This window comes from Kogia breviceps, chromosome 18, assembly GCF_026419965.1.
Source record: "Kogia breviceps isolate mKogBre1 chromosome 18, mKogBre1 haplotype 1, whole genome shotgun sequence".
Lineage (NCBI taxonomy): Eukaryota > Metazoa > Chordata > Mammalia > Artiodactyla > Physeteridae > Kogia > Kogia breviceps.
This window is the reverse complement of record NC_081327.1, coordinates 5523680-5547866: the sequence shown is the minus strand read 5'-3', so window position 1 is coordinate 5547866 and position 24187 is coordinate 5523680. Positions and strand designations below refer to the sequence as shown.

The window sequence follows — 24187 nt, the reverse complement described above, 5'->3', positions numbered from 1 at the left end:
ATACTTTTTTTAAAACAGCAAGTATACCTTTACCGGTATAGTAATAGCAATGAATGACAATTGCCACTGTGATCTGGGCACTGGGCTAAGTGCTTTGAAAGCTTTCTCTGAGTTAATCTTCACTTTGGCCCTCTGAGACGGAGGCAGTTATGTTATTCCCATTTCACAGAAGAGACAGCTGAGGCACACAGAGGTTAAATGCCTTGAAGAAGATCCAGAGCTACCTGGTCTCAGTGGCAGCCTGTAGGGGTGACTTGGAGCCCCCTCACCACCCCCAGGCTTCCTCAGTGCTGCCCCCTGCCTCCCAGTGACACCCATAGAAATATAATCTCTAAATAAAAAATTGCTGCTGCTTCTGCAAACACTTTAAGACGGGTCCCCTAGGCCCCCCCTTTAATTAGACAATCCGCCCAACTGTTGCCTGTGTATACACGTTGCCGTCACCATCATACTTTTGAATGCCCCAGAAATGCCTTCCGGGTTCACTCTGAGTCCTATCCTCAGTGCTTCTTGTATTCTCCCAGATGGACCTACATTTGCACCCAGGGAAGCATGCACGGGGGGGTGGTGCACCCACAGATATGTGCACACACGTGCAGGCACCCCAAATACCACTCTCACAGCCAGACCTCTGCCCAGGGTCAACAGGCAGCTGTGTTCCACAGGGAGAGACACACAGAAGGAGTGCAGCAATGCACACTTTCAGAGATGTGCACACAGATGGGCTTGCCAGACTCCCGTGACATGTTCCCAAAGAGGCACTTGGGTATCCAGGAATAGGTGTAGTGCATTGGTTGTGTGTGTGACTTTGGAAGTGGGGTACCTGAGTTCAAATCCCAGCTCTTTCATGATTTGTGGCCTTGGGTGAATAACTTACATTCTTGGTGCCTCAGTTTCCCCATCTGTAAATGAGGGTACTCTCTTTTTTTCTAATTTTTTTTTTATTGGGAGGGTAACCGTTTTTTTTTAAACCCACCTCATTAAGTTATTTCGAGGATTGAATTAAATTCACCAGAGATGCTTAGAGAAAATGGTTAATGTTTACTGTTGTCATAATTAGTAATTACATGCATTTGCTCATGGACTCCATCACCGCGTTTTACAAGTGAGGAGGTTGAGGCTCAGAGAGGGGAAGTGCCCTGCCGAAGGTCACACAGCTGGGAGGTGTCAGAGTTGAGATTCAAAGCCATGTGGTCCGACTCTAGACTCCTTGCGTTCAGCCACTACATTGTTTGCATATAGGAAGTTTGAGGACCTTGCCTGTCATCACCACCAGGGGTGTGGAAGAGCCCAGGGCACTGGACAGGGAACCAGGAGACAGAGACCTTCGTTCGATTCAATCCATGCACCCAATTCGATAGATACTTACTGAGCATCTACTGACTGCCAGGCACTGTTCTAGGCACCAAGGATTTGGCTGGGAACAAAGCAGACAAAAATCCCAGCCTTGGGAGGGCTCACGGTCTAGTGGTGGAGACAGGTGGTCATTAAATAACTCCATGTGGGTATCCATGTTAGGAAGGAAAGTCCAGGGTGCTGTGTGTCTGAGAAGGAGGTCAATGGACGGCTTCTCTGAGCAACTGACATTTGAGTTGGCATAAGCCAGGTGAAGATGGGGGAGGGGAGAGGACTGCTCCAGGGAGAGGGAACAGTCCGTGCAAAGCCTGGGGTAGGAGCGAGTTTGGCACATGGAGGAGGACTGATGAGCACATAAGCTCCACGGGGTAGCACTTTTGTTTGCTGCTGCGTCCCCGCTGCCTGACATGGTGCCTGGCACAAAGTAGGCACTCGAGAAATATTGGTTGGTTGAGTGAATGAACAAGTGGATGGATAAATAGAGAAGTGTATGTATGTATGTATGTATGAGTTGGATGGGTGGATGGATGCATGCATGCATGCATGCATCCATGCAGGAGTGAACGGATGAGTTTGCAAAGTACCTACAGATTCACACACAAATGTGCCTGCAAACAAACGCAGACACACACCCAGAGACACGCACATTGTGTGTAAACACAGATTCACCTCTTCTCCTGGTGCTCCCCTGGGAGAACAAGCGCCAAGAACAGAGGTAGACCAAGCTGGCCATGGCCTGTGTGGTTGAGGATGCAGGGAGGCAAACCCTCTAACCTGAGCTACAACCAGCCCCGCCCCCCGCCCCCCACTGCGGCGCTGACATAATTTCTGGAATAGAAGGAAAATGCTGATTCAGGGATTTGTGTCCCGGGCTGCATGCCAGGCAAGTGGGACAGGGGTGACCCAAGAGAGTTGGGGTGGGAGGGGCTAAGGCAGAAAGACCGGAAGGAGGTAGAGAGATACAGAGAAACAGAGAGATGGCGAAATAAAGTGATGGACACAGAGAGAGAGACACACACACAGACAGAGACAGAGATAGAGACATGCAGAAAGGTATAGAGACACAGAGAATGAGAGACAAAGAAAGTCAGAGGCACGTGATATAGAAATTCAAATTCAGACATACAGAGAGGTGAGGAAGGGTTCCAGAGACAGGTAGAGAGAGGGAGAAAAATAATGGAGACGCAGAGAGATGGGAACTTAAAGGACCAAGACACCAGAGGGAAAAAGAGAGAGCGAGGCAGATGCACACACACACACACATACACACACACAGATGCAGAGAGAGAGAGAGAGAGAGAGAGAGAGAGAGAGAGAGAGACAAAGACACCCAAAGAAGGAAGAAGAGAGAGGTCCAGAAGAGGCAGCTAAAGCTGGTCACAGAGACAAAGAACTCAGGAAAGGGAGCAACCTTCAACTGAGTGCCTCCTGTGTACCTGGCTCACATGCGGGGTCTTTGCTCTATCTTGCTTTATTTAAGCACCATTAGCCCTTCAAGGCAGCGTTATTGGTAAGAGATGAGGAAACCAAGGCTCAGAGAGGGAAAGACATTTGCCCAAGTTTGCACAGCCTGGGCATGGCGTTTGATGCTAGCCTGTTTGACTCCAGGGTCCATATTCTCTTCTTCATCCTATGTTACCTCATGCAGACCAAGAGACACAGGGCAGTGGGCTTAGGGGGTACTGAGTGTGAGTCACAGCGAGAGAGGGAAATCACCACTTGTTTATTCATTCATCATACATGTCCCGCACTTCCCTGATGCTGGAGAGCCACAGATGAGTCAGGGGCCCTTGGTCTGGAGGGGGAGGCAGACACAGACCCAAATTCCTGAGCACGACAGGCAGAGTTCACAGTGTTCAGAGGTCTGGAAAAAAAAAAAAAAAAAAGAGCAGATAAAGAACGTTCAGAGTACGGAGACAGAAAACACAACTGGTAGGAGGAGGAGTCAGAGAAGGCTTCCTGGAGGAGGGGGCACGTGAGCTTCTTATGAAAGGATGAGGGTGTCTGGGCACCAGGAAAAGGGCAGAAGGCAGCCTGTGGAGAGTGGAGACAGGAGTGAGGGGTGGGAGGGATTAATTAAGTAAAGTAATTAATAAAAGGTGACTGAAGAATGTTTGAAGGTATGAGGTGAGAGAGGAAGCTGGGACCAGATCATGCTGCTCGGAGCCATGGGAGGGCTGAGAGCAGGGGAGGGGCAGGGTCATCTCCAAGTGCAGAAACACCCCTCTGAAACCTTGTGGGAGGGGAATGAGGGGGGAGAGACCGGAGGATGTGAGGGCAAGAAGGAGGCTGGGGCGAGGGTCCAGGAAGCAGAAGACCTTGAAACCTGAGTGGGTGTCGGGCTGTGGGAATGAAGAGAAGAAAGCAGAGTCAAGAGGCAGAAGGGATGGAGTTTGGAGACTGAGGGGCCATAGGGGCCAGGTGTGCCTGCGATCATGAGAATGAAAGATGTCTCCTGTCCTGTGGGGATGGACTTGGCCACTGGAAGTGAAGGGCAGCCTGACGAGAGAGAGAAAGACATAAGTATGCCGACAGGGAGTCAGGGCCACAGAGGAACTGGGTCTGGAAGTTAGTCCACTTAAGTCTGGACTGTTGCAATTGCCGATGACAGAAACGCAAATAACCTGAGCATAAGAGCGAATTAATTGGGTGGATGAGGGCTTGAGGGACAGCTAGATCTAGGTGTCCTCAGTCATCGTCAGGAATCTGTCTGCATCTTTGGTTTCTGCTTTCCTTGTGTCGTCTTTGCTTTCAGGCAGGCTCTCTCCCCATCTGGCGTTGTGATGGTCCCCAGCGGCTCCAACCTAGGCTCCGGCCAGCCTGGCAACCTCACCGGAAAAAGAAAGATCCTCTTTTGTAACAGGTCCGACCAAAGTCCAAGGGCTGAATCTGTATCCTACGTTGATTTTTAAGCTCATCCCCGAACAAATGACTCAGAAAATCAAGGTGCTACTGTCTAACAAGCGGAGAATCAATGTTTATCAGGCAGGAATAATTGACAGTTAAGGCGGAGACCAGATGAATTCGAGAGAAGACTAGAGATACAGGTAACAGAGACAGACTGGGAAGGTAGACAAAATAACTGAAAAAGTCTGCGCTCCTCTCGCATGGTTCCTGCTGAGAGCTCTGCAGACACAAAGAAGGGATGGCCAGTGGGCACCTCTGTGGCTAAACTCCTTCACTCCTGCCCGTGGGGTCAGGAGTCCGCAGCCCCTCCCCCATTCACGGGAGGTACCATGGCAACCAGGCCCCCCGCTCATCTTCCCTCCCCCATATAGAACCCAGTTTCTGTTTGAATCTCACCCGTACCTAACCCGTTCCTGTGTGAAACGGGGACAAGTGGAGGGCAAGTGGGAACAGAAAAGGGATGTGACACAGGGAGGGAAGCCACGGAGCCCGGCGGAGGCAGCCATGAGAGAAGAGAGACGGGGAGAGAGGGCAAAAGGAGACTGGGAGAGATGGGGAGAGAGGTAGGCAGACAGAGAGGGGGTGATAGGGTTAGAGAGAGGCAGAAAACTACGGAGAGAGAGAGGGACGGGGTGGGGGGTGCTGGGGAGATGTTGGGGAAACTGATGGAGTAGACTGGGGAGATGGAACAGGGGAAGGGGAGAGATGTGGGGAGAAAGAGGGCAGAGAAATCAAGGGAAAGGGTGGAGGAGAGACGGGGAGTGAGAAGAGGATAAATCAGGATAAAGAGATGGGGAGAGAGGGAGGGAGGGAGTGGGGCAGAGAGATGGGGAGTGGATGAGGAAGAGAGTTCGAGAGAGAGGGAGAGGGGGGGGGGAAGAAACTCGAGGAGACTGGGAGACATTGAGGCGCAGGCAGGAAAGTGGGAAAGAAATAATTGGGGTACACAGGGAGTCCCAGAGGTTAAGGGAAACTGGATTTCCATGTGGTCTCAGCCTTCCATATTCCCCCCCCCCCCGGGGGGGCTTCAAAGACAAGAAGCAGGAAGCAGCAGCGGGGAGAAGGAGCTGGGGTGGGTGACCCAGTCCGAGCTCTTCTCCGCGTCCTCCTGAGACAACCCCTACCCACCTTCTCAGGATGCAACACGAGGTGGATCCCCTGTGCAACCCCAGCATGCACGGGGAGGCAGGTACTGAGCCGCGTCTGTTTGCGTGTTTGTATCCAAGTGTGAGGTTGGGCGGGTGGGGTCCTTCCTATGAGCATTGTGTCACAGCCCTGGCTTTCAGTGTGACCTTAAGTGAGTCACTGGCCTTCCAAAGAAAGAGCTACCCCAGATTCTTATGTCTACCAGATTCCTGAGCAGTACCTTTTAGACCTCAAACTACATTTCCCATGAGGCTTTTCAGCTCCCTGACCCATGTTCTGGACCCAGAACTACATTTCCCATGAATCTCTGGGGCCGCAACAACTCTTCTGAGGCCATTCTCCCCCGTAGACTCCCTGCCCTGGTCCCTCACACTCTCCTTGTCTCCCACACTGACCTCAGCATCTTCTCCCAAAGCCACTCCTCCTCCCTGCTTCCCATGTTTGAATGGTGCTACTGCCAACCCAGTCTAGACCCCAGGCATTGTTCCCCCACTTGCATTACCTCCACAGCCATCAGTCCCAGCCCCATCTTCCTGCTTCCTCTCTCTGCCCTGTCCCTACTTCTCTTTCCCCACAGCCCCAGCTCAGGTCTTGTCCTCTTCCATTGGACCCTTTCTCCACCTAACTCCCTGGTCTCCAGTTTCTCCCTTCCAGCCCATTCCCCACATAGCTCCAGAGGAGCCTTTCTGACACCCAGCACTAACCCTGTCTCTCTCTTGCTCACAGCTCTCCCATGTGGCCCTGCACTCCCAGGATAGAGTCTTAGCCCCTCAAGCTGGTGTTTGAGGCCCCGTGTGGCCCGACACTAGCTGACAGGCTCATCTTCCAGGGTTCCCGACTTCCACTCGACTTTAGCACAGCTCATTCATTCATTCACTCATTCAACATTTCTCAAGTAATGTCTTGGTGAGGATTCATTTGGCTAGCAGGTAATAGAAAATTGGACCTAATGCAGTATAAAAATAGGAAAGTCATTCTCTCACTCAAAAAGAAGCCCAGAGGTGGATTAGGGTTTGTGTTTGGTTGGGTCAGCAGCTCAGTGAATGTCACTGAGAAGCCAGTTTCTATGTCCCTGCTTTTTGGTCTGGGATATATCTCCTTTGCACACCAGCTTGCATACCTCATGGCTACAAAATGGCTGCCACCGTCTCAGGCATCACTTCCAGAGGTCTTCACTTTAAGAACCCCAAGTAATCTCTCCTCACATCTCATTGGCCAGCACTAAGTCATCCACTCACTCTTGTCTCACTCCCTGGCAAAAGGAACGAGATTATCATGATTATTTTAGTCAGTGGGGCTATGCATCAGGTGGGAGAAACTTTTTTAAAAAACCTATACCTAATCCTACTTCAGGTCCCAATTAACCAGAGTCTCTAGCGCTGGGGGACCTAGCAACTATAGTTTTTGGATGCTTGCCAGGTAACTGTGATGAGCAGTAAGGGTCAGAAGGCGTTGGTTTACACTGGCTGGGATACCCCTGAGGATTCCGGGGCTTGGGGAGGCTTACCTGGCTGCATGAGTGGGGAATGGACACTCCTCAAATGGAGGAAGCAGGATGGGAATGGCTGAGGGGGTCTCCTTTCTAGGTGTCGGCTACAAGCATCTCTTCTGTGCCAGGTGCTAGGCTAGGCATAGCAAATGCTCTAGTGGCAAAACAGACAGTTTCTCTGTCCTCAGGTCTCGTTTAGTGTCTTTGAAGACCTCTCTCATTTGGAGACGCCCCACCCCACATCATCTCTAACCTAGACTGAGGCACCCATCTGATAAGTATACTTGTATGTGTAGCTCCAGAAAAGATGAGTGAAATTGAGTTGACCAGTTGGCTCGTTTTGCAGATCGATATTTGTTCATTTCAGTTTTGCCGTTTTCTTTGTGGTGTTTTGGAATCAATAACATTTTTAGCTTGTCAGTTTGCAAACTTTGGCTTAGGCCATTAGAAAGCCTATGGGTCCCAAGTGTTTTGCCTATAATAATAAATGAAATGACCCAGCTGGTTCTCATGCAAGGAGGACAGACAAGAAACACACCATCTCACAAATAATTCATAACCTACAATTGCAATAAGCACTCCTTAGCCTTGGACCTGAAGAGAATTCTGGGAATATTCTCTTTTGCTTAAAGACCTTAGCACCCACCCCCGCCCCCACCCCGTGGTCCCTCTGCATAAAACATCCCTTTCTCTGCCATTTCTTTATTTGGCAAACTCCTCCTTTATCCCTTACGTCTTTTTATTTTTCACTATTTTTAAAAAATAGACCTTTATTGGAGTATAATTGCTTCACAATACTGTGTTAGTGTCTGTTGTACGTCAAAGTGAATCAGCCATATGCATACATATGTCCCCATATCCCCTCCCTCTTGAGCCTCCCTCCCATCCTCCCTATCCCACACCTATCCCTTAGGTCTTGCTGTAGACATAACCTCCTCTAAGGAGCCTTCTCGGATTGCCCCCAGACTGGGCTTCCTCTCCACCTCGTGACACGTCCATCGTAGCAAGCATTGCCCTTTACAGTGAACACTTCCGCCACCAGACTGGAAGCTCTTGGAGGGCAGGCTGGGGTCTCATTAATCTCTTGGTCTGCAGCATTCTCCAAGGCACACAGGAGGCCTTGGAGATGCCTGGTGAAGTTTGAAAGTGTCGTGTTTCCTCAATTATTCAATACATATTTATTTTTAAATGTATACCTTTACTAAGTTACACATATACATTGAAACAAATATATTAAAATCACGGTTGTAATTTAGAAAACTTTATTTCTAATGCCACATTTCATGAGAAACAGTTTTATTCACATTTTAAACATACACCTTTGATGCTGCTAGAGTCAGTTTTTTAGTCATTTCACACACATTTCCAGGGCATATAATTTTATTTCTCAATTACTTGTGATAGACATTTAAAAGATTTTTTTCTATTATGGAAAATCTCAAACATACACAAAAATAGAGACAATGTACATTTGGCTAATCTTGTTTCATCTAAGCAACCCCCCACACACACACACTTTCTGGGGGGACATTCTATAGGACAAATTTGTTTTAAAGAAAATCCCAGACATAATTCCTTTTCACCCATAAATACTTAAGCATGAGTTTCTAACTGCTAAGGATTTTTAGAAAACAGACCTATCATGCCATTAATTCCACCTAACAAATTCACAATTTTTCTTGAATATCATCTCATACCTAGTACATATTTAAATTTCCCTAATTATTTAAAAATTTTATTTTTCACAGTTGGTTTAATTAAGACCCAAAGTTGACATATTGCGTTTGATGGTTATATTCCTTCAGTCTTTCTTCAATAAATACTTACAACTAGGTGCCTGGCGCTTTGCTAGATGCCAAGCGCAAAAGACAAGTCCCTGACCTCATGTTGCTCACATTATAATTAGAGACTCATAGAAGTAAATGTAAAATTGCAACCGTGATGAGAGCAAATACCTGGTGTCATGAGTTCATGACAGGAACTGTTCACACACTTAGGGAGACTTGATGAGCTAAGTGAGGGGGAAGAGAGTTCCACGTGGAGTCACAGCGTGTACCAAGGTCCTGTGGCAGGAGGGAGCATGGAGAGTTCAAGTCACACAAGGGCAATGTTTCTGGAATGCAGCAAGTGAAGAGGACGATAGTGTCTGATCAGGCTTAAGACATCAGCAGGGTCTGGTCGTGTGTGATCTTGGTCTTAATTTATCCCAATGACAATGAGAAGTCCTGGGAGGGTTTTGAGGAAATGGAGACGGCTACGTGGTCAGATCTACATTTCAAAATGCTTCTGATGGGGTGAATGAAGAGGGAGAGAGAGAGATATATTGAGAAGTTAGGAAGCTGTTGTCTAGACAATAGTGGGGTGAGAAGCAGCAGACTGGGGGATTGAGAACACAGATTCTGGATCCAGTGCCTAGATTTTTATCCTGATTCTCTCACTTGGCCTGTGTGACCTTGGGCAAGTCACTTAAGTTCTCTGCGCTTCCGTTTCATCATTTGTTAAACTACACTATCTCAGAAGGCTGTTTTGAAGATTCAGTGGAAAACACTTTAAAAGGTGCTTGGCTTTTTAAAGGGGGCTGTAAACACGTAGTTATTATTATTGTGAAGTGGACAGATTTGAGAAGGAGATTACTATGTTGGAGACATGAAAGGGAGGCCAGTATGGCTGGAGAAGAACGATCAGAGAGGTCATCAGAGTGACCACACGCAGGGCGGGTGCTTCTCAAAGGGGATCTTGCTACAATGCAGACTCTCACCCAACAGGTCTGGGGTGGACCCTGAAATGCTCCCCAGATCACACATTGAGGAATGAGTCCCCGTCACAGGGAGAACTGCATCCTGAAGGCAAGAGGAAGCCTCCGGTGGTGCTGAGGGGAAAAGGTCACCCTAGCTGCCCTGCCAAAACAGATGGGAGGTGGAAGAAGAGGGACCAGAGTCGGGGGCTTTGCTGTAGGACAAGCCGAGCTGTGTTGTGCTGAAGCCAAAGACCTCTATGAGCGTAGCTGGGACAGAGCCCTGCGCTGGAGACAGCCTGTCCCCCCCCCCGCCGCCCCCGCTCACAAGAGCCGAGTGGTGAATTTTGCAAGCTGGTTGTGAAACCATGGGTAGCATAAAATTGGTCGGGGTGAGAGTTACTGAGACCACGCAAACCGGAAGCTGCGGAGAGAGAGAGAGGACATTTACCGGCACGGAGTTTACCGAATGAGGGAGATAGTGGCACATCAATGTCTGAGTAAGAGGTTTTTAGAGACCTGGGCTGAGTTAGGTGACTTGGGGAGGAACCAGGAAAGCAGGCTTTGCTCTGGATCGGATGCTGGCAGGAAGCAGAGGCAAGTCCATGACATGAGAGCAATCAGAATGGCACTAACGCTGGCTGGGAAAAAAGCAGCCTCAGCTCTGAGCCCAGAGGGGGATATTTGGTCAGTTTTGTGGTTTGGGCAGCATCGAGGTTGTGTTGTGTTGAGACATGACTCCAGAGGGGTCTTCATTTTATCTTGGTCCATCACGGTCACAGAGTGACCTTGGCTGCTGTTGGTGTTCTGTGAAATTCCTTATGTCCAAAGGGAGGTCACCAGGGTCTCTCTGGGAGTGCCAGGCCAGCTCCTGGCCGTCAGGGGTTGCTTTCTGCTTTTTTCAGCTGCTGTAACAAAGAGACCCTCAAACTCAGTGGCGTTAAGAAAACAGTTGGTTTCTGTCTCGTGTAAGGGGAGGTAGGTGGTCTGGATGGGTGGGATATCTCAGCCCCACGAGAATACTGGGGTCCACGGCACTCCATCATCTCCAGCAAGAATAAAGCTGGCTTATTGCTACATCCACATTCCAGTCCAAGGGAAGGGGCACTGAGTCTAAGCCAAGAAAACTTCTCTTAAGCAAACGATTCCAAAGTTGCACCCCTCACTTCTGCCAACGGTGTTGGCGAGAGCTTGGTCATGTGGCCACACCTAGCTGCAAGGGAGGCTGGGAACTGTTGTTTCCAGCTGGATAAAAACTCTAGGATTGTAGAGGAAGGGGAAATGGATTATGTGGGACAACTAGCAGTTGGCCGTAAAAGAGACCAATTAGTTGATGGAGGGCTTGTGTAGAAGAGCCCAGATTTGAGAGCTGTCATGAGTCAAGTTCCAATCAGGAGGTCAGTTCTTAGAGTGTTGGAAAAACCATAAACCGGATTCAAATGCTGCTGCAGTGAAAAAGCTAGGCTGGGGTGATTGGAATAGGAAGCCAAAAGGAGCAAGTCCCTTCCTTTTCCTCCTGCCGTGCAGTCTCCGGCTAGCACCCCCTTTAGGCAGAGCCTAACAGGACCCCAACTGTCCGAGTGGAGATGGGCTTGGTAGAGTCCCAGCCCTGGGGTATCGGACAGCTGGGTGGTGTAGGTTGGAGTTTGGGGCTGAGAGACAACAGCTTAATAACTGGCATCAGAGCTTTCCTGGGGGTGGCACGGACAGTCATTCGGTGATGCTATTTAAGTGGAATGATGTGCGAGGAGTGCTCAAGGCAGCTGATACCGGGTTTTCCATCCGCAGGAGCACTTCTTGTAGACCTAGAGACCCTAGAGGAGACGCAGGCTCGGAGCCTGGGCAGACCTGTCAAATCCTCGTGAGTGGTCCCTGGCCCCATGATTCCTGATCTCAGCCCCTCTGAGTGCGATGGCATATGGACCCCTGACCCTGGGAGGTCCCTGTCTGCCGGCTCTCTTCCCAGGAAGCGGTACCTGCGCCAGGTCATTGCAGAATATGAGGCGCTGGACCGAGAGCTCCCATGCATCCGCAAGTTCCCCATGCCACCTGCTGCCCAGCCCCTCTGTCTGTGCATGGAGACCTCAGTGAGTGTCCCCCCCCCACCCCCATGATCCCAGGTCCCTGGTGGCACGGTGGGAAGGACACAGGCTCAGAAGGGAGGTGGACAGCGTTTGAATCCAGGCTCTGCAGCGTATCAGCTGTGGGCTTGGCACCAGGATAAGTGGCTGAAAATTGATTGCGAATTTGTCAAAGGGTTCGTCATCAAATTTGTCACTGCTGATCCCAGAGGGGAGACCGAGAGGCAGAGAGAGGGGACACTGAGGACAGAGGGAGTCCCGCTAATCCACCTATTATGAAATTCTGTAAAATTGACAGATATCGCAAAAATGCATTTCAAAAAGCCCGTTTTTTGACAGAGTCAGTGACATGGTTATTCGGTGTATGGCTCCTTTGGGCATTCCTGCCTCCGAGGAGGTATCTATTAAGGTCTCACCCATTTGAGAATTAAAACAAGGCTTGCCAGGCACAAGCCTCGGAAGTGTTCCCTCAGCTGACCTGTGTGACTTGACCTCAACACAGGGATTGCTGTTCTTGTTTATGGAACCAATCTCCATCCTACTGCTCCTCTTCTTTGTGTTTTTGAACATCACACACACACACACACACACACACACACACACACCCCAACATACACATCCAAGGTTTGCCTTCCTGGAGGTGACCAATTTCATGATTTCACTGTGGTTTCTCAGCAATTTTATATGTCATGACATATGTATCCCCTTCGACGTGGTAATCTCAGACTGAAGACGTGGTTAATGATCAATATATGTTTCTGAATGTAAAATAGATTGACAAGATGTCAAATCCTCCTACGATCCTTATTTTCTGAGAACTGAATAGTTCTTAAAATGCTAATATGACTAAAAAAGGAAAAATTTACGGCTTAAATCCTTGAGGAAATCTTCAAGGGCTGCCAAAATCTCGCCATCCAACGCAGGTTGCTGGAAAAGTTTTCAGTAGATTGGCAAAGTTGGCCAGATTGGTGAATCATTCAGTCAACTGTTCATTGACTTTTGGCAAATCGGTTTGGTGAGGACTGATTTTTTTTTTTTTGGAGAATGACCTAGAATGGCAGTAGATGCCTTTCTACCTGAAAGATTCCTATCCTCCCCGCTCTGGCAGGTTCTGCAGGTGGGGTCTCGGGTGGGGACTTCTGCATCCGGACTGAACTCCGGGTGTCACTGACTGAGGTTCTCTCTCCGACATCCTCAGCCCGAAGAGGACCTTACGCACCTGGAGGTGCTGGAGGCGCTGGAGGCCGAGCTACCCGGGGCCATGGAGAGCGGGCGTGTGACCAGCATCCGCTTTGAGAACGTGAACGTCATCTGTGGGACTGCTGGGCGCCGGGACCGGTGAGCCACTGGCGGGGGCAGGGCCTGGAGCGACCGGGAGGGTCAGGACGGCAACTGGCAGGACCGCGGTGAACGCGATGGGGGAGCCGGGAGGGAAGTGAAGGCGGTGAGGGGTGGGGCGGGGCGGAGGCTCTGAGTGGGCGTGGCCGGGGGCTAATAGGAGATGTGGGCCAACAGTAAGCTCCGTGAGGGGCGGGGCGGAGAAGTGAGGGCAGTGAGGGGGCGGGGCCAGAGCGCCCGGAGAATGGCGTGGTTGGTATAAGGATCCAGACCCCGCTGAGAGTGAGAGCCGAGAAGGGGCTAAGGCGAGAGTGAGCGCAGTGAAGGGGCAGACACAGGTGAGACCGGAAAAGAAGGTGGGATTTGGAGTGGGGAACCGGACTTTCAGTGACCCAGGTGGTGACGCGGACGCGCAAGACCGAGGTGTGTGGTCGGAGCACGGGAAACAGCTCGGAGCGGGAGCGTGGCCGGGACTGAGCACTTTGCAGGGGCGGGGCCAGAGTGATCGGGTGGGCCTGGAGAGTCTAGTTGGGGTCGGGGCCGGGCCTGAAAGCCACACTGAAGGGGCGGGACCTGGAGTTGTTGGATGAGGATAGGGCCCTGGAGCGGCGGTTTAAAAAGATGGAGTCTCGACAGAGCCAGGCTGAGAGAGAAGACGGGACCTAGACTGACCCAGGTGAGGGTCGAAGTATAGATTGACCTTGGCGAGAGTGCAGGGTTGGAGAGTTTAAGGATGTAGTGACGGGTTGAGGGACTGGAGTTGGTAAACGAACAGGGACTAGGCAGGGACTCTGGGACAATCAAAGCCAGCGATTCCCCTTCCGCCTCGGGCCCGCCCCTCTCCTCTTGGCCTTGCCCCCTTGCAGGTGGCTTATCACGGTCACGGACCTCCAGGCTCGCTCGCGCCTACTGCGCTCGGGGCTCCGCCTCCGCGGGCTCCAGCACCCTCTCGTGCGCCACGACGAACTGCTGCTGGGCGATTACCGCCTGCACCTGCGCCGCTCCCTGGTCCGAAGGCGCATGCTCGAGGCTCTGGGGGCGGAGCCGACCGAGGAAGATTGACGTTTGGGGGCGGGCCCCGGCTGCGCCTGCGCACCGCCCAGCGGGCGCGGACGACCCACCCGGAATCCCGAAGGAAAGGGGCGTTGCCTTCCCAGGAAGGAGGCGGGGCCAGCTCGAGGGGGTGGATACTGTGAGTTTAATTATAAAGAATGACCTGGTACAAAAGCCATTTCTCTCTGCAAAATCTTGGTGGGGAGTCAGGGGGTGGGAGGTGATAGGGGGTAGGGACGAACCCCCATGATATAATCCCGCCTCCCTAATATTCCCCCAGTCCCTGGAAATGGACGCCTGGGTCCCAATCCCTTGAGGGATGAACTCTGAGGCCCGAGAGGGAAGACCCGGGCGCCGGGGCTTTGAACGCGTGCGATCCTTGTCCCAGCGAGAACCAGACGTCCTCATCCGCCCCCCTCCTCTTCCTCCTCCCACCCCCCTTGGAAGACAATTCTCGGGCTTTTATTTCAGGTTTTTTTCTGGATTTTTTGTGTGTGTTCTAGGTTTTTTTTTTTTTTTTTTTTTTTTGTATTTTCCTTTGTTATCGTTCCTCTTTTTGCTTTGTCTCTTCTCTTCGCCCCGCGCTGTCCCCCATCCAGTCCCTTCCCCCTCCCCACCCCAACCTCCCCTCCCCCTCCCCACCCCCTATACCCTCCCCAACCCCGCGGCACCCATCCAGAATGAACAAGCCCTTGATAGACGGGCGCCGCGCAGGCCCCCCTGCGGACGGGGGGCATCCTGCGGACAAGGGGGAGGGGGCGGGTAGGGGCCCAGCGCGACCTCCGCCCCCCTCCTCGCCACCCCTCCCCCCTCCCACGACCCTCCCACAAGGTTCCCCGCAGATCCCTGACGTGGTGAGGGGAGAGGGCTGCAAGCACCCTCCCCCCATGGACGGAGCGCCCCCGCCTCGGTGGTAGAGGGCAGCAGAGTGGGAATGGGATTGGGGGAAGGAGGGGGAGCTCTCTTCTTTGGCAGCTGAACATGGGGGGGGGGGACCTGAGGGCGATGCCCTCCCCCCTTTGCCCACAGTAGGGGAGGAGGTTTTCCAGGGGAAGGGGTGGCTTAAAATTCCCAAGCCCCAGGAATAAAGGGAGGGGGAGGCGTGCAGGAAGGAACAGCCATGCTGGAGGGAGGAGTTTCTTGAAGAGACGGAAAGGTTAGGAGATGAGGGAGCGGTGTCTTCGTGCAAAATGGATGGACCGGAAGGCTGGGGAGAGAGAGAGGAGGGAGGAGGTGAGAGGGCCAAGCCCGGGCTGGGCAGGGAGAGGAGGAAGAATGGAAGCAAAGTGGGCGAGAAGTGAGTGTGCGTAGGGTCTTCTCTTGCCAGAAGGAGAAGAAGAGCGTAAAGAGCTAAGAAAATAGGCAGAGTGTGAATGACCGGAAGAGGTGGTCTTCCGGGACCAAAAAAAGAGAAAAAGTGCCAGGAAAAGAAACAACAATACAACCCAGGAGCGCGTGTGCAATGAGATGAGCGTGCAAAAAGAAAGAGGTAGTAGAGTTCCCCAAGGGAGATGGAAAAAGTCACCCAGGAGCTGACAAGAACAAGTAGAAATTCAAGAATGAGTGTGCAAGCGGGGCCGCGGAAGGCAGGAACATTGTTTAAGGAAGAGAAGAAAGTTTCAGGAGAGCAGTGGGAGAACTGGGGAGCATGAGTGCGCGAGAGCGAGCTGACAATGGAGACGGACAAGGATTTGGGAAAGACAGGTGCAAGGGAGTCGGGAGCCTGGCCAAGCGGAGAGGCACGAGCACTTGCGAGAGATTCGGTTCCTGGGAGGCACGGGTGCAAGCAACAGTGGGAGAGGGGGAGGGGCAAGGAGGGGCGTCAGTGTCCCTGTGGGGGGGGGTGAATCGAGTGAGAATGCGGGGTGTGTGTGTGTGCAAGAATAAGAGGGGAAAGTGCTTCAAGAGAATGGAGGTGAGCGTGTCGGGAGAGGCGCACAGTCTGCGAGAAGGTGAGGGGAAGGGTGTCCCAAGTGTGTCTGCAGCAAGGGCCCAGAGATTTTCCGGGAGTGAGGGGTGGAAGGGAGGGCGCCCCGGAGGAAGCGTGCACAAGCAAGAGTCTGAGAGGGCAGGGGGTGCGGAGCGTGGGCACAGAGACGCATGGTGTGCCAGGGAAACTGAACGCGAGCTGGAGAGCGGGGGGGGGGGGGGCCTCACAAGCCGGAAGCGAAGGCGCGGTGTGCAAGACAGCGAGAGGGCGAATTTGTGCAAAATTGTAGCCCGGGGAGGGGAGAGAGGGGAGCCGGCGTGCAAAGGCGCGTGCGAGAGGCTGGGGGGCTGCTGTGTGTGCCGGGGAGAGGGGAGGGTGGGGAGAGCCGAGGGGCCTGGAGACGGGGGGGAGCGGAGGGTTGTTAGAGGGTGGCAGGTGGTGGAATCTGAGGGCATCGCCTTCCCCTGCGGCCTGGGGGACGACCCCCGGCCGGTCAGGCTCAGGGCTGACCCTCTATGGCTCTGTCTGTCCCCTCCTCCCCGGAATCGACCCTTCCCTCCTTCTTCATCCCCCTCTGTGATTTCTTCCTTCCCCCCACCCCCCCCACTCCCCGCTTCACACACACACACACAGTCTTGTGTCAGCTGCCCCCTCCTGTGAGGTGCCAATGTCTGGCCAGATCAGGCCACCTGGTGACCTCCGGCCTTGGGAGACAAGAGTCAGGGTGCAGTTTTAGCAGAGTCCCTGGCCCGGGTTGGGGGGGGAGAATGAAGGTCAGGGTTCAGAGGTCAAGAGGCCAGCAGGCTCAAGGGTTCCGTGGACGGGCTGGTCCGTCCGGGCCAGCCATCACCTCTCCAGGAAAAATTTGAGAGCCCGGTCGATGTTCATGCGGTGGCCCACTCTGGTCACCCCCAGATCGACGTAGTCCTCCTTGGTCAAGGCGGGCAGGTGGGAGCCGTCGATCTCGTGGTCCAGGAACCGGGCTCGGTGCTCAGCCAAGCCCAGCCACTCAAGCCAATCAGCCACGTCGAACTTGGTCCAGAACCCCAGAGGTTTAGCGCTGAATGGCTTGTCCGGGGGCAGGGAAAGCAGGCGGGTCGGTGAGAGGGAGCGGGAGGCCCCTGACAAGGCTCCACCGAGACCCCCGGACATCCCGGGGTGCGGTGGCACGAAGACAGGGGCGAAGGGGTCAGCCGAGCCTCCTGCCCCTCCGGTGGGGGAGCCGCGAATGTCAAAGAGGCCCGGGTAGAGGGGTCCAGAAGGCAGGATGGGTAGGGAGGAGGGCCGGGGCGCAGGGCTGACCTTGTGCTCCGAGGCGGGCAGCAGCGACGGGCTAGGGGCCCGGCGGAGCAAAGGTGGCCGCATCTCGAACTCCACGCCCTGGAGGTGGCGGGCGGACGTGGAGGAGGAGGAGGCCGACGGCGAGGTGGCCCCCGGGGCTGCGGCGGCTGAAGCGGAGCCCCCGGCTCCTGTGGGGAGTGGCGGCAGAGGTGCTTTGGACCAGTTCTGAAACAGGCTGCTGACAGGTTTGGAGAGAAGCGAGGGCTGGGAGTCTTCAGAGAGTCTGGAATGTGACAACGGGGCAGGGGTGGGGGGGAAGGGTGGGGGGGGCGGTGCAAAGGCGGGTGAGAAAGAGGCAGAGGTCAAGATATAGGGAGAGGAAGAGAGACAAGGGGCAGGGGTAGAGAGTTGGAGGAGAGAGATGGGGAGAGATCGAAGGAGCAAGCGAGGGGGTAAGATGGATGTCAGGACAGAAAATGAAGGGAGAGAAAAATGAGAGGACAGGGAGAGGGTGACAGTCAAGAGAGATGAAAGAAAAAGAGACATTAAGTGATAATAATAATAATCACCACCACTTACTGATGCTCACGTGTGCCAGGCATTGTTCTAAGTGCTTTTACGTATCGCCATCTCAATGGAATCCCCGTGACAGCCCTGATGCAGGTTACTATTATTATCAGCAGCACAGAGAGGTTAAGTAACTTGCCTAAGGACACACAGCCAGGAAGTGGCAGAGCCCGGTTATATGGCACCGAGGTCTGAGCTCTTAACCACTACCCTATACTGCCTTTCCGGGTATGGCCAGTCACAGCAGAGTGGAAGACAGGGAGACAGTGAGAGAGGAACAAAAAGAGGATGAGCATTCAAGGGAGAGAGATGGAAGGGGACAGGGGACAGAGAGAGAGAGAGAGAGAGAGAGAGAGGTGAGGAGGGAGATGAAAGGGAGAAGAAACAAGGGGAGGAAAAGGTTCCCCTCATCCCTTTAGCTCCCTCCAGAACAGTCCCTGCCTCAGGGCCTTTGAACAGCTCCCTCTGCTTAGCTCTCTCTTCCCCCAGGGAGCCAAACGATTTCTTCCGTCCCTCCTCCAGTCTCTGCTCAGCTCGCCTGTTATTTGAGAGACTTTCTCTAACCATCGCGTTATTGCATTTTTTTCCCTAGGATGATGACAACGATTTTGTTTATTGCCTGGCCCCCACCGCTGCCTCATTAGGCCTATGTGAGGCCTATGAGGGAAATGCTTTGCTTGTTTTGTCCATTGTGGGGCCCCTCTCACCCTGAAGGGCACCCGGTACAGAACAGATGGCAAATCAATTATTGGTGGATCTGTTAACTAAATTAAGCGTCCTTTCCTCTCCCCAGAAGACTTTCAGAATCATCGGTGAGATGCCTTAAGATCTCAAAGACCTCAAAAACCACCTCAGAATATCACCATGTGGATATCAAACCCTCGAGAAGAATTAAGAGTGAGCTCTGCAGAAGAACAAGAGGATTAAAAAAAACCTCTCCCCACTCGCTCTGTGTGTCTGAATCAGGAACGTGACTATACTTTCCCTAAGATTAGAAGGTCTTGAATGAGCTTGGACTCTGTGGCAGTTCCAACTCGCTAGCTGCTTTAGAAAACTTATGCATTTTCCTGGACTTCTCCATCTATACTTGCTGGGCTTTTGTAAGAGATCCCTCCCCTCCCCCATCTCATGGTACAACAATGGCCTCAAAAACCCTTTCAGAAGGGTTCTATGCTGTCCCTCTTCTACAGAGAGGTGGATTCCTTTGCCTAAGGTCACCCGCTTAGAAAGTGCAGGGCTGGAACCACGATCCAAAAAAGCCTGGCTCCAGAACCACACTTGTAACCACCGACCGTGCCCTAAAGCATCTTGTCTTGACCAACACGGGGCTCAAGGGACTTGAAGATTTCCGGGATTGTCAGAACTGACAACCCACCAAGGAAACAGACAGCGGGCAAGTCGTGCTCCAGTCTCCTTTGTTGATCACTCTTTTTGTTCATCATGGAAGAATGTGGGTTGTCATGGTGACGCGAGGAGACCACAGAAGCTACTGATACAAAGGGAAATTTAAAGCGGCTGGGAAAGCATGCTTCTTTGAGGGCAAACTTCTCCACGCCAGCCCGGCTTCTGTTTTCTTTCTACCACCCGGGACCCTAAAGGGACACAGCTATGTGGAAGACGGTCTCTGCTACCCACAGCCAGCCCCTCTGGCCTCCACTGCCAACCTCCAGCCCCCGGCTCACCTCTGCCGCTGCAGGGAGGAAGTCCTCTCGGGGACGTAGCTGGCTCCCCCGTGGTGGCCGTCCCCGCTTCCCCCGCCGCCTCCCCGGGCCCAGGGCAGAGCGCCACCAGCTGCCGAGGAGCCCCCAAACTGCTGAAGCTTGGAGCTGAGTTCACTGATGATGCTGGCTTTTACTGTGGCCAAGGCTGAGGCCTGAGGCTGGGCTAAGGGTCCAGGCAGGGGTGGTGGCGGCGGACCCGGGCCCTCCTCCCAGGGCAGCAGCTTCCGAGGCAGGGAGGAGGCGGACGGCAAGGGCACCGGTGGGCCTTCTGGCTCTACAGCCCCTGGACCGCCGGCCACACCTGCCGTCGAAGGTCCTGAGCAACCACTCAGGGCCAGCAGCCCATCGGTTCCAGCCCCCGTCACCGAGACGGTGGGGCTGGTGGGAGTGACAGGGTCTCGGAGTCCCGCACCGGGGCCAGGCCGCAGGCCTCCACTGGCCCCAAGCGCCCGGCCCCGGAGCTTAGAGGGAGTCATGAGCTGCGGTGGGTATGGTGGGCCAGGAGGACCGCCGCCCCCGAAGGCCTGGCCGTCCAGGTAGGCCACATACGTGTCCAGGAGCTCCGGCCCACTGGCCACACTGGCCACCCCGCCCCCAGCCCCGCCTTCGGCAGACAGGCTACTCAGCGTGGACGCGCTGCTGATGGTCTCCAGCGGGTGGTCACTGCTGCTCCGACTGTCCACCTCCTCGATTCCAGAATCTGTGCCAGCTGGAGGGTCTGGGCCAGGCTGTGGGGCAGGGGGAGGCGGCACGGCTGGGGCTGCTGGGCCCGGCGGAGGCGCGTCCCCAGCAGCTGCGGGGCCCGCCTGGGTCAGCGTGGCCACCTCGCTGTCGTAGGAGGTCAGGCTGGATGCGGTGGAGTCCAGCGTGGGAGGGGCGGCGGCCACGGCAGGGGGCGGCGCAGGGGGCGCTGGGCTGGTCGCGGTGGGTGGGTCCGGCAGCGGGTGGGGAGGCCCGGGCGTGAGGGGCGACTCGGGCTTATCAAAGCTGTTGGAGAACTCCAGGGGCGGGGGCAGCGGTTCCACAAAGAGAAATTCGCCGTCTTCCACGTCCACCGAGGGGGCGGGGGGCGGCAGGACCAGCAGGGGGGGCCCGTTCTCGTCACCGCCCCGCGGGGAGGTCGGCGAGGGGGGCACGGACCGGCGTGGGCTGGGCGGCGGGATCCCCGGCCCGTCCTCCGAGGGGGGCCCCCTTCCCCCCGGCCCACCGGCCCGGGGCTGGCAGTTCTCGAGGAACCGCACGTGGAGGGGCAGCCGCTCGGGCTCCTCCGGGGCTGTGGACCTCCAGGCCTTGCTCAGCGCGGGGTGCGGGGCGGGGGGCTCGGACCCCAGCTGCAGCAGGAGGGGCCCGACCCCGGGGGCGGTGGGGGGCAGGCGGTGCAGCAGGGAGCGCCGGGCGGCTGGCGGGCTGGCCGGAAGGGACTTCTCCTGGCTGCCCAGCCCGGCCCGGTAGCCCAGCTCCCGGCGGGCCGGGTCCGGCGGGGCGGCTCCCCAGAGGCGCAGCACTGGCTCGTGGTGGGCGTGGGGCGAGTGGTGGTGCGGCGTGGGCGGCGGGGCCTCGTAGCGGGGCGACGTGGGCCTCGGGGGCGGCTGCGGGGCGCCACCGCCCTCCGCGGACTCCTTCAGCGCCCGCTCTCGGGCGGCGAGCGCCAGCCCGAGCGGGGAGGCCGGGTCCAGGGCCTTGCCGGTCAGCGGGTGGACCAGGGGCCGCGGCGGCAGGAAGCTGGTGAAGGCGCTGCTGCCCGCGCTGCTCCCGTAGGCGCGGCCGCCGGCTCCGTGGCCCACGTAGCCGCCGCCGCTCCCGGCGCCCGCGGACTCCAGCCGGAGGTAGGGCTCGGCCGAAAACATGCCTTCGTCGATGGACTTGGAGTGGCGCAGCCGGGGGCCCGGGGGCGCCCCCGGGCCCAGCGAGCCCTCGCCGCCGTCCTCGTCCCCCGTGTCGGTGGAGAGGAAGAGCGTGGACCGCCGGCGCGCTTCGTTCTGCCAGCCCCCTTCTCGCCGAGCCGCCCCGACCAGGGCCGCCCCGAACTGGCTGGTGAAATCGAGGGTGGCCGGGCCGCTGGGCGAGGCGGGCGCGGGCACGGGCGAGGGCGGCGGCGGCGGCACCGGCGGCCTGGCCGGGGCGGGGCTCGGCGCGGAGGGGCCGCCCGCGGCCTCGGGCTGGGCCGGGGGCTCCGCCTCGGTGCTGCTGCCCTGGCTGCTGCGGCCGCTGCTGCTGGTGGAAGGAGCCTTGATGATGATGGTGGGGATGGGGATGGAGCTCTTCTCCGACGGGGCGGCCGCGGCCGGCGGCGGCTGCGGGGACGCCGGCGACGAGGGCGAGGCCGTGGGCGGGAGGCCGCCGCCCTTCTGGGGCTCGCCTTCGACTTTGGTCTGCTTGACGAGCGGGCCCTTGCGCCCGCGGCCCGAACGGGCCGGCACGTACATGGCCGCGCTGGCCGCCCGGGGAGGCAGCTGGAAGTAGCGCAGCGCCGGGGCCTGGGAGGGGCCGCCGGCCCCGCCCCCGCTGCCGTGGTGCGACGGGGACAGGGCCCCCGGGGTCGGGCTGGGCCCGCCGCCCCGCCAGCCCCGCAGGCTGGGCTGGGGCCCCAGGGCCAGTCGCGGTGGGGGGTCATCGGGGGAGCCGCCTGTCTCCATCTCCGGCGGATGCGGCGGGTGGGCGTGGTGGTGGTGTGGTTGGGGGAGCGGAGCGTGAGGCTGGTGGGGTGGCGGCGGGTGGTGCGCAGGGGGCAGGGCCCCGCCGTGGTACAGGCTCTTCTCACGGCTCCCCACGCGGCTGTCCGGAGGGCAGGGCCCATCGAAGGACGCCGGCGACGACGCGGGGTGGGGGCCACCGGAGCCGGGGTTGAAGGGCGCTCCCCGGGGCGAGGGGGTGAGGCGGCCGGAGGAAGAGGGGGCTGGAGGTGTGCTGTAGGGCGGCTCTGGTGGGGACGTGGTGGGCGGCGGCGGGATGTCCTCTGAACCAGGCACAGACAGGCTGCGGCTGAACTTCATGGCTGGGGGGGCTAGGTAGGGTCTCTCATCTTCTGCAGCCCCTGGGAAGACACAGAGGATCCAGAAGCAGGGTGGGGATGGGAGGGGGTGGCCTCTCTGTTCCCCTGTCCCACAGAACTTCAATATTACAATGATAATAATAATGACACCCAGTAGATGTTAAGAAGAACATGGGTTAGTCTAGAGCTTACCCAGCTGTGATAAATCCAAATCCGCTTGATACAGTAATACAGGTTGTGCACTGCACAACAGCAAATGGCAGAGCGAGCAAGAGAGGTGTGGTGTGTGCGTGTGGCGGCGGGGGGGAGGGGGGGCGGGGAGGCGGGGGGGGGGTGCGGAATTCAGCTGAACTTCCTACCCGGGCCAGGAGGGGGCGCCTTTTCTAATTCGCCCAAAGACACGGTATATGCTGGCGGTCGCTTGGGATGAGCAAAAATGGCTTGAGCCAGGAAGAGATACCGTGTTTCTGGGCATACTTACAGATTTCTTTTCATGTACATGCAGAAAAGAAATGTAATTATCATATCAAATCTGTGATTTCACAGACAGCACTGCTTAGGATGAGGCTAATATGTAAAAGAGGGAGCCAATTCACAGATAAGCAATGTCAGGTAGATGTATAGGTAACTGATATTAGGCAAATGACACACACTGGTGGACTGTGGACACTGAAGCTGGGGAAAAGCTAGATCCAAACAGCAAACAACCTGGAGGGAACTGGAGGAGTGGAATCTTTTGCCCACTTATCAACTGCCAGGGCTCAGTCCTTGATTCCCTTTTCCCCTCTGACTACTCGCTCTCCGTTGACCATCTCAACCAGTGTCATGGCTTCGTTCACTGCTTCCCTGCTGAAGACTCCCATGCTTGTCTCGGACCCAATCCTTGCCCCTGAGCTCCGGGCTTCTATATCCAAGTGCTGCATCCACTTGGATGTCTCACTGGCATCTCAAACTAAGCAGGCCCCAAATTGAGCTCCGGATCTCCTCCCCACGATCTTCCCAAGCTGCTCTCTTAGCAAATGGCAGCTCAGTCCTACCTACCTCAGGACCTTTGCACTGGCTGCTCCTGCTGTGTGGAAAGCCTTACTTCCAGATAGCCCCATGGCTCCCCACTTCATCTCGAAGTTTCAGCTCAAACCTGCCCCCCAGCACTCCTGACATCTCTCATTCTACTCTTTTTCTATTTTTTTCCATAGCACTTAACACAGCTAACATACTATATCATTTTCTTATTTCTTATCCTTATAATCTGTTGTCTGCCTTCCCCAGCTAGAAGGTAAGCTCCCTGAGGGCAGGACCCTTTAGTCTGTTTTGTTCCCTGACAAATCCCCAGCAGTTTAGCCTGGCATATGGTAATGCTCAATAAACATTTGTAGAATGAATGAATGAATGGAGTCTGGTATGAGAGAGAATGAACCAGGGTCTGTGGTGGTTTCGACTTAACTGCATCCAGGCAGGGGCAATGATGTCCCCATTTTCTAGATGCAGAGCCCTAGGCCCAGAGAAGTGAAGCCGCCTGCCCTGCGTCACACAGCCAGGATGGACAAGAGCCAGGATTCAAACCCAGGTTTGCCCAGCAACAAAGCCTGAGC

General features: G+C 55.4%; 2 protein-coding genes across 6 annotated transcripts in view; one reads left to right on the top strand and one right to left on the bottom strand.

Annotated features, from left to right (window-relative positions):
* The first annotated feature begins 4756 nt into the window (after positions 1-4756).
* On the top strand, positions 4757-14113 carry C18H19orf81 (chromosome 18 C19orf81 homolog). The gene is made up of 6 exons (XM_059044290.2): positions 4757-4826; positions 5400-5452; positions 11421-11493; positions 11599-11719; positions 12912-13051; positions 13918-14113. Exons 1-6 carry the CDS (start codon positions 4768-4770, stop codon positions 14111-14113), a joined length of 642 nt encoding a protein of 213 aa, XP_058900273.2. The 5' UTR covers positions 4757-4767.
* A 113-nt stretch (positions 14114-14226) lies between these two features.
* SHANK1 (SH3 and multiple ankyrin repeat domains 1) overlaps positions 14227-24187 on the bottom strand; it is a 48110-nt gene continuing 38149 nt past the window's right edge. For all 5 annotated transcript variants that reach the window (XM_067018753.1, XM_067018752.1, XM_067018756.1 and 2 more), the window contains 2 exons: positions 19565-22637; positions 14227-17598 (listed from right to left, as the gene is read on the bottom strand). In XM_067018753.1, the coding sequence (XP_066874854.1) occupies positions 16881-17598; positions 19565-22637 (3791 nt within the window). In that variant the 3' untranslated portion in view covers positions 14227-16880. The remainder of the gene's footprint in view (positions 17599-19564; positions 22638-24187) is intronic.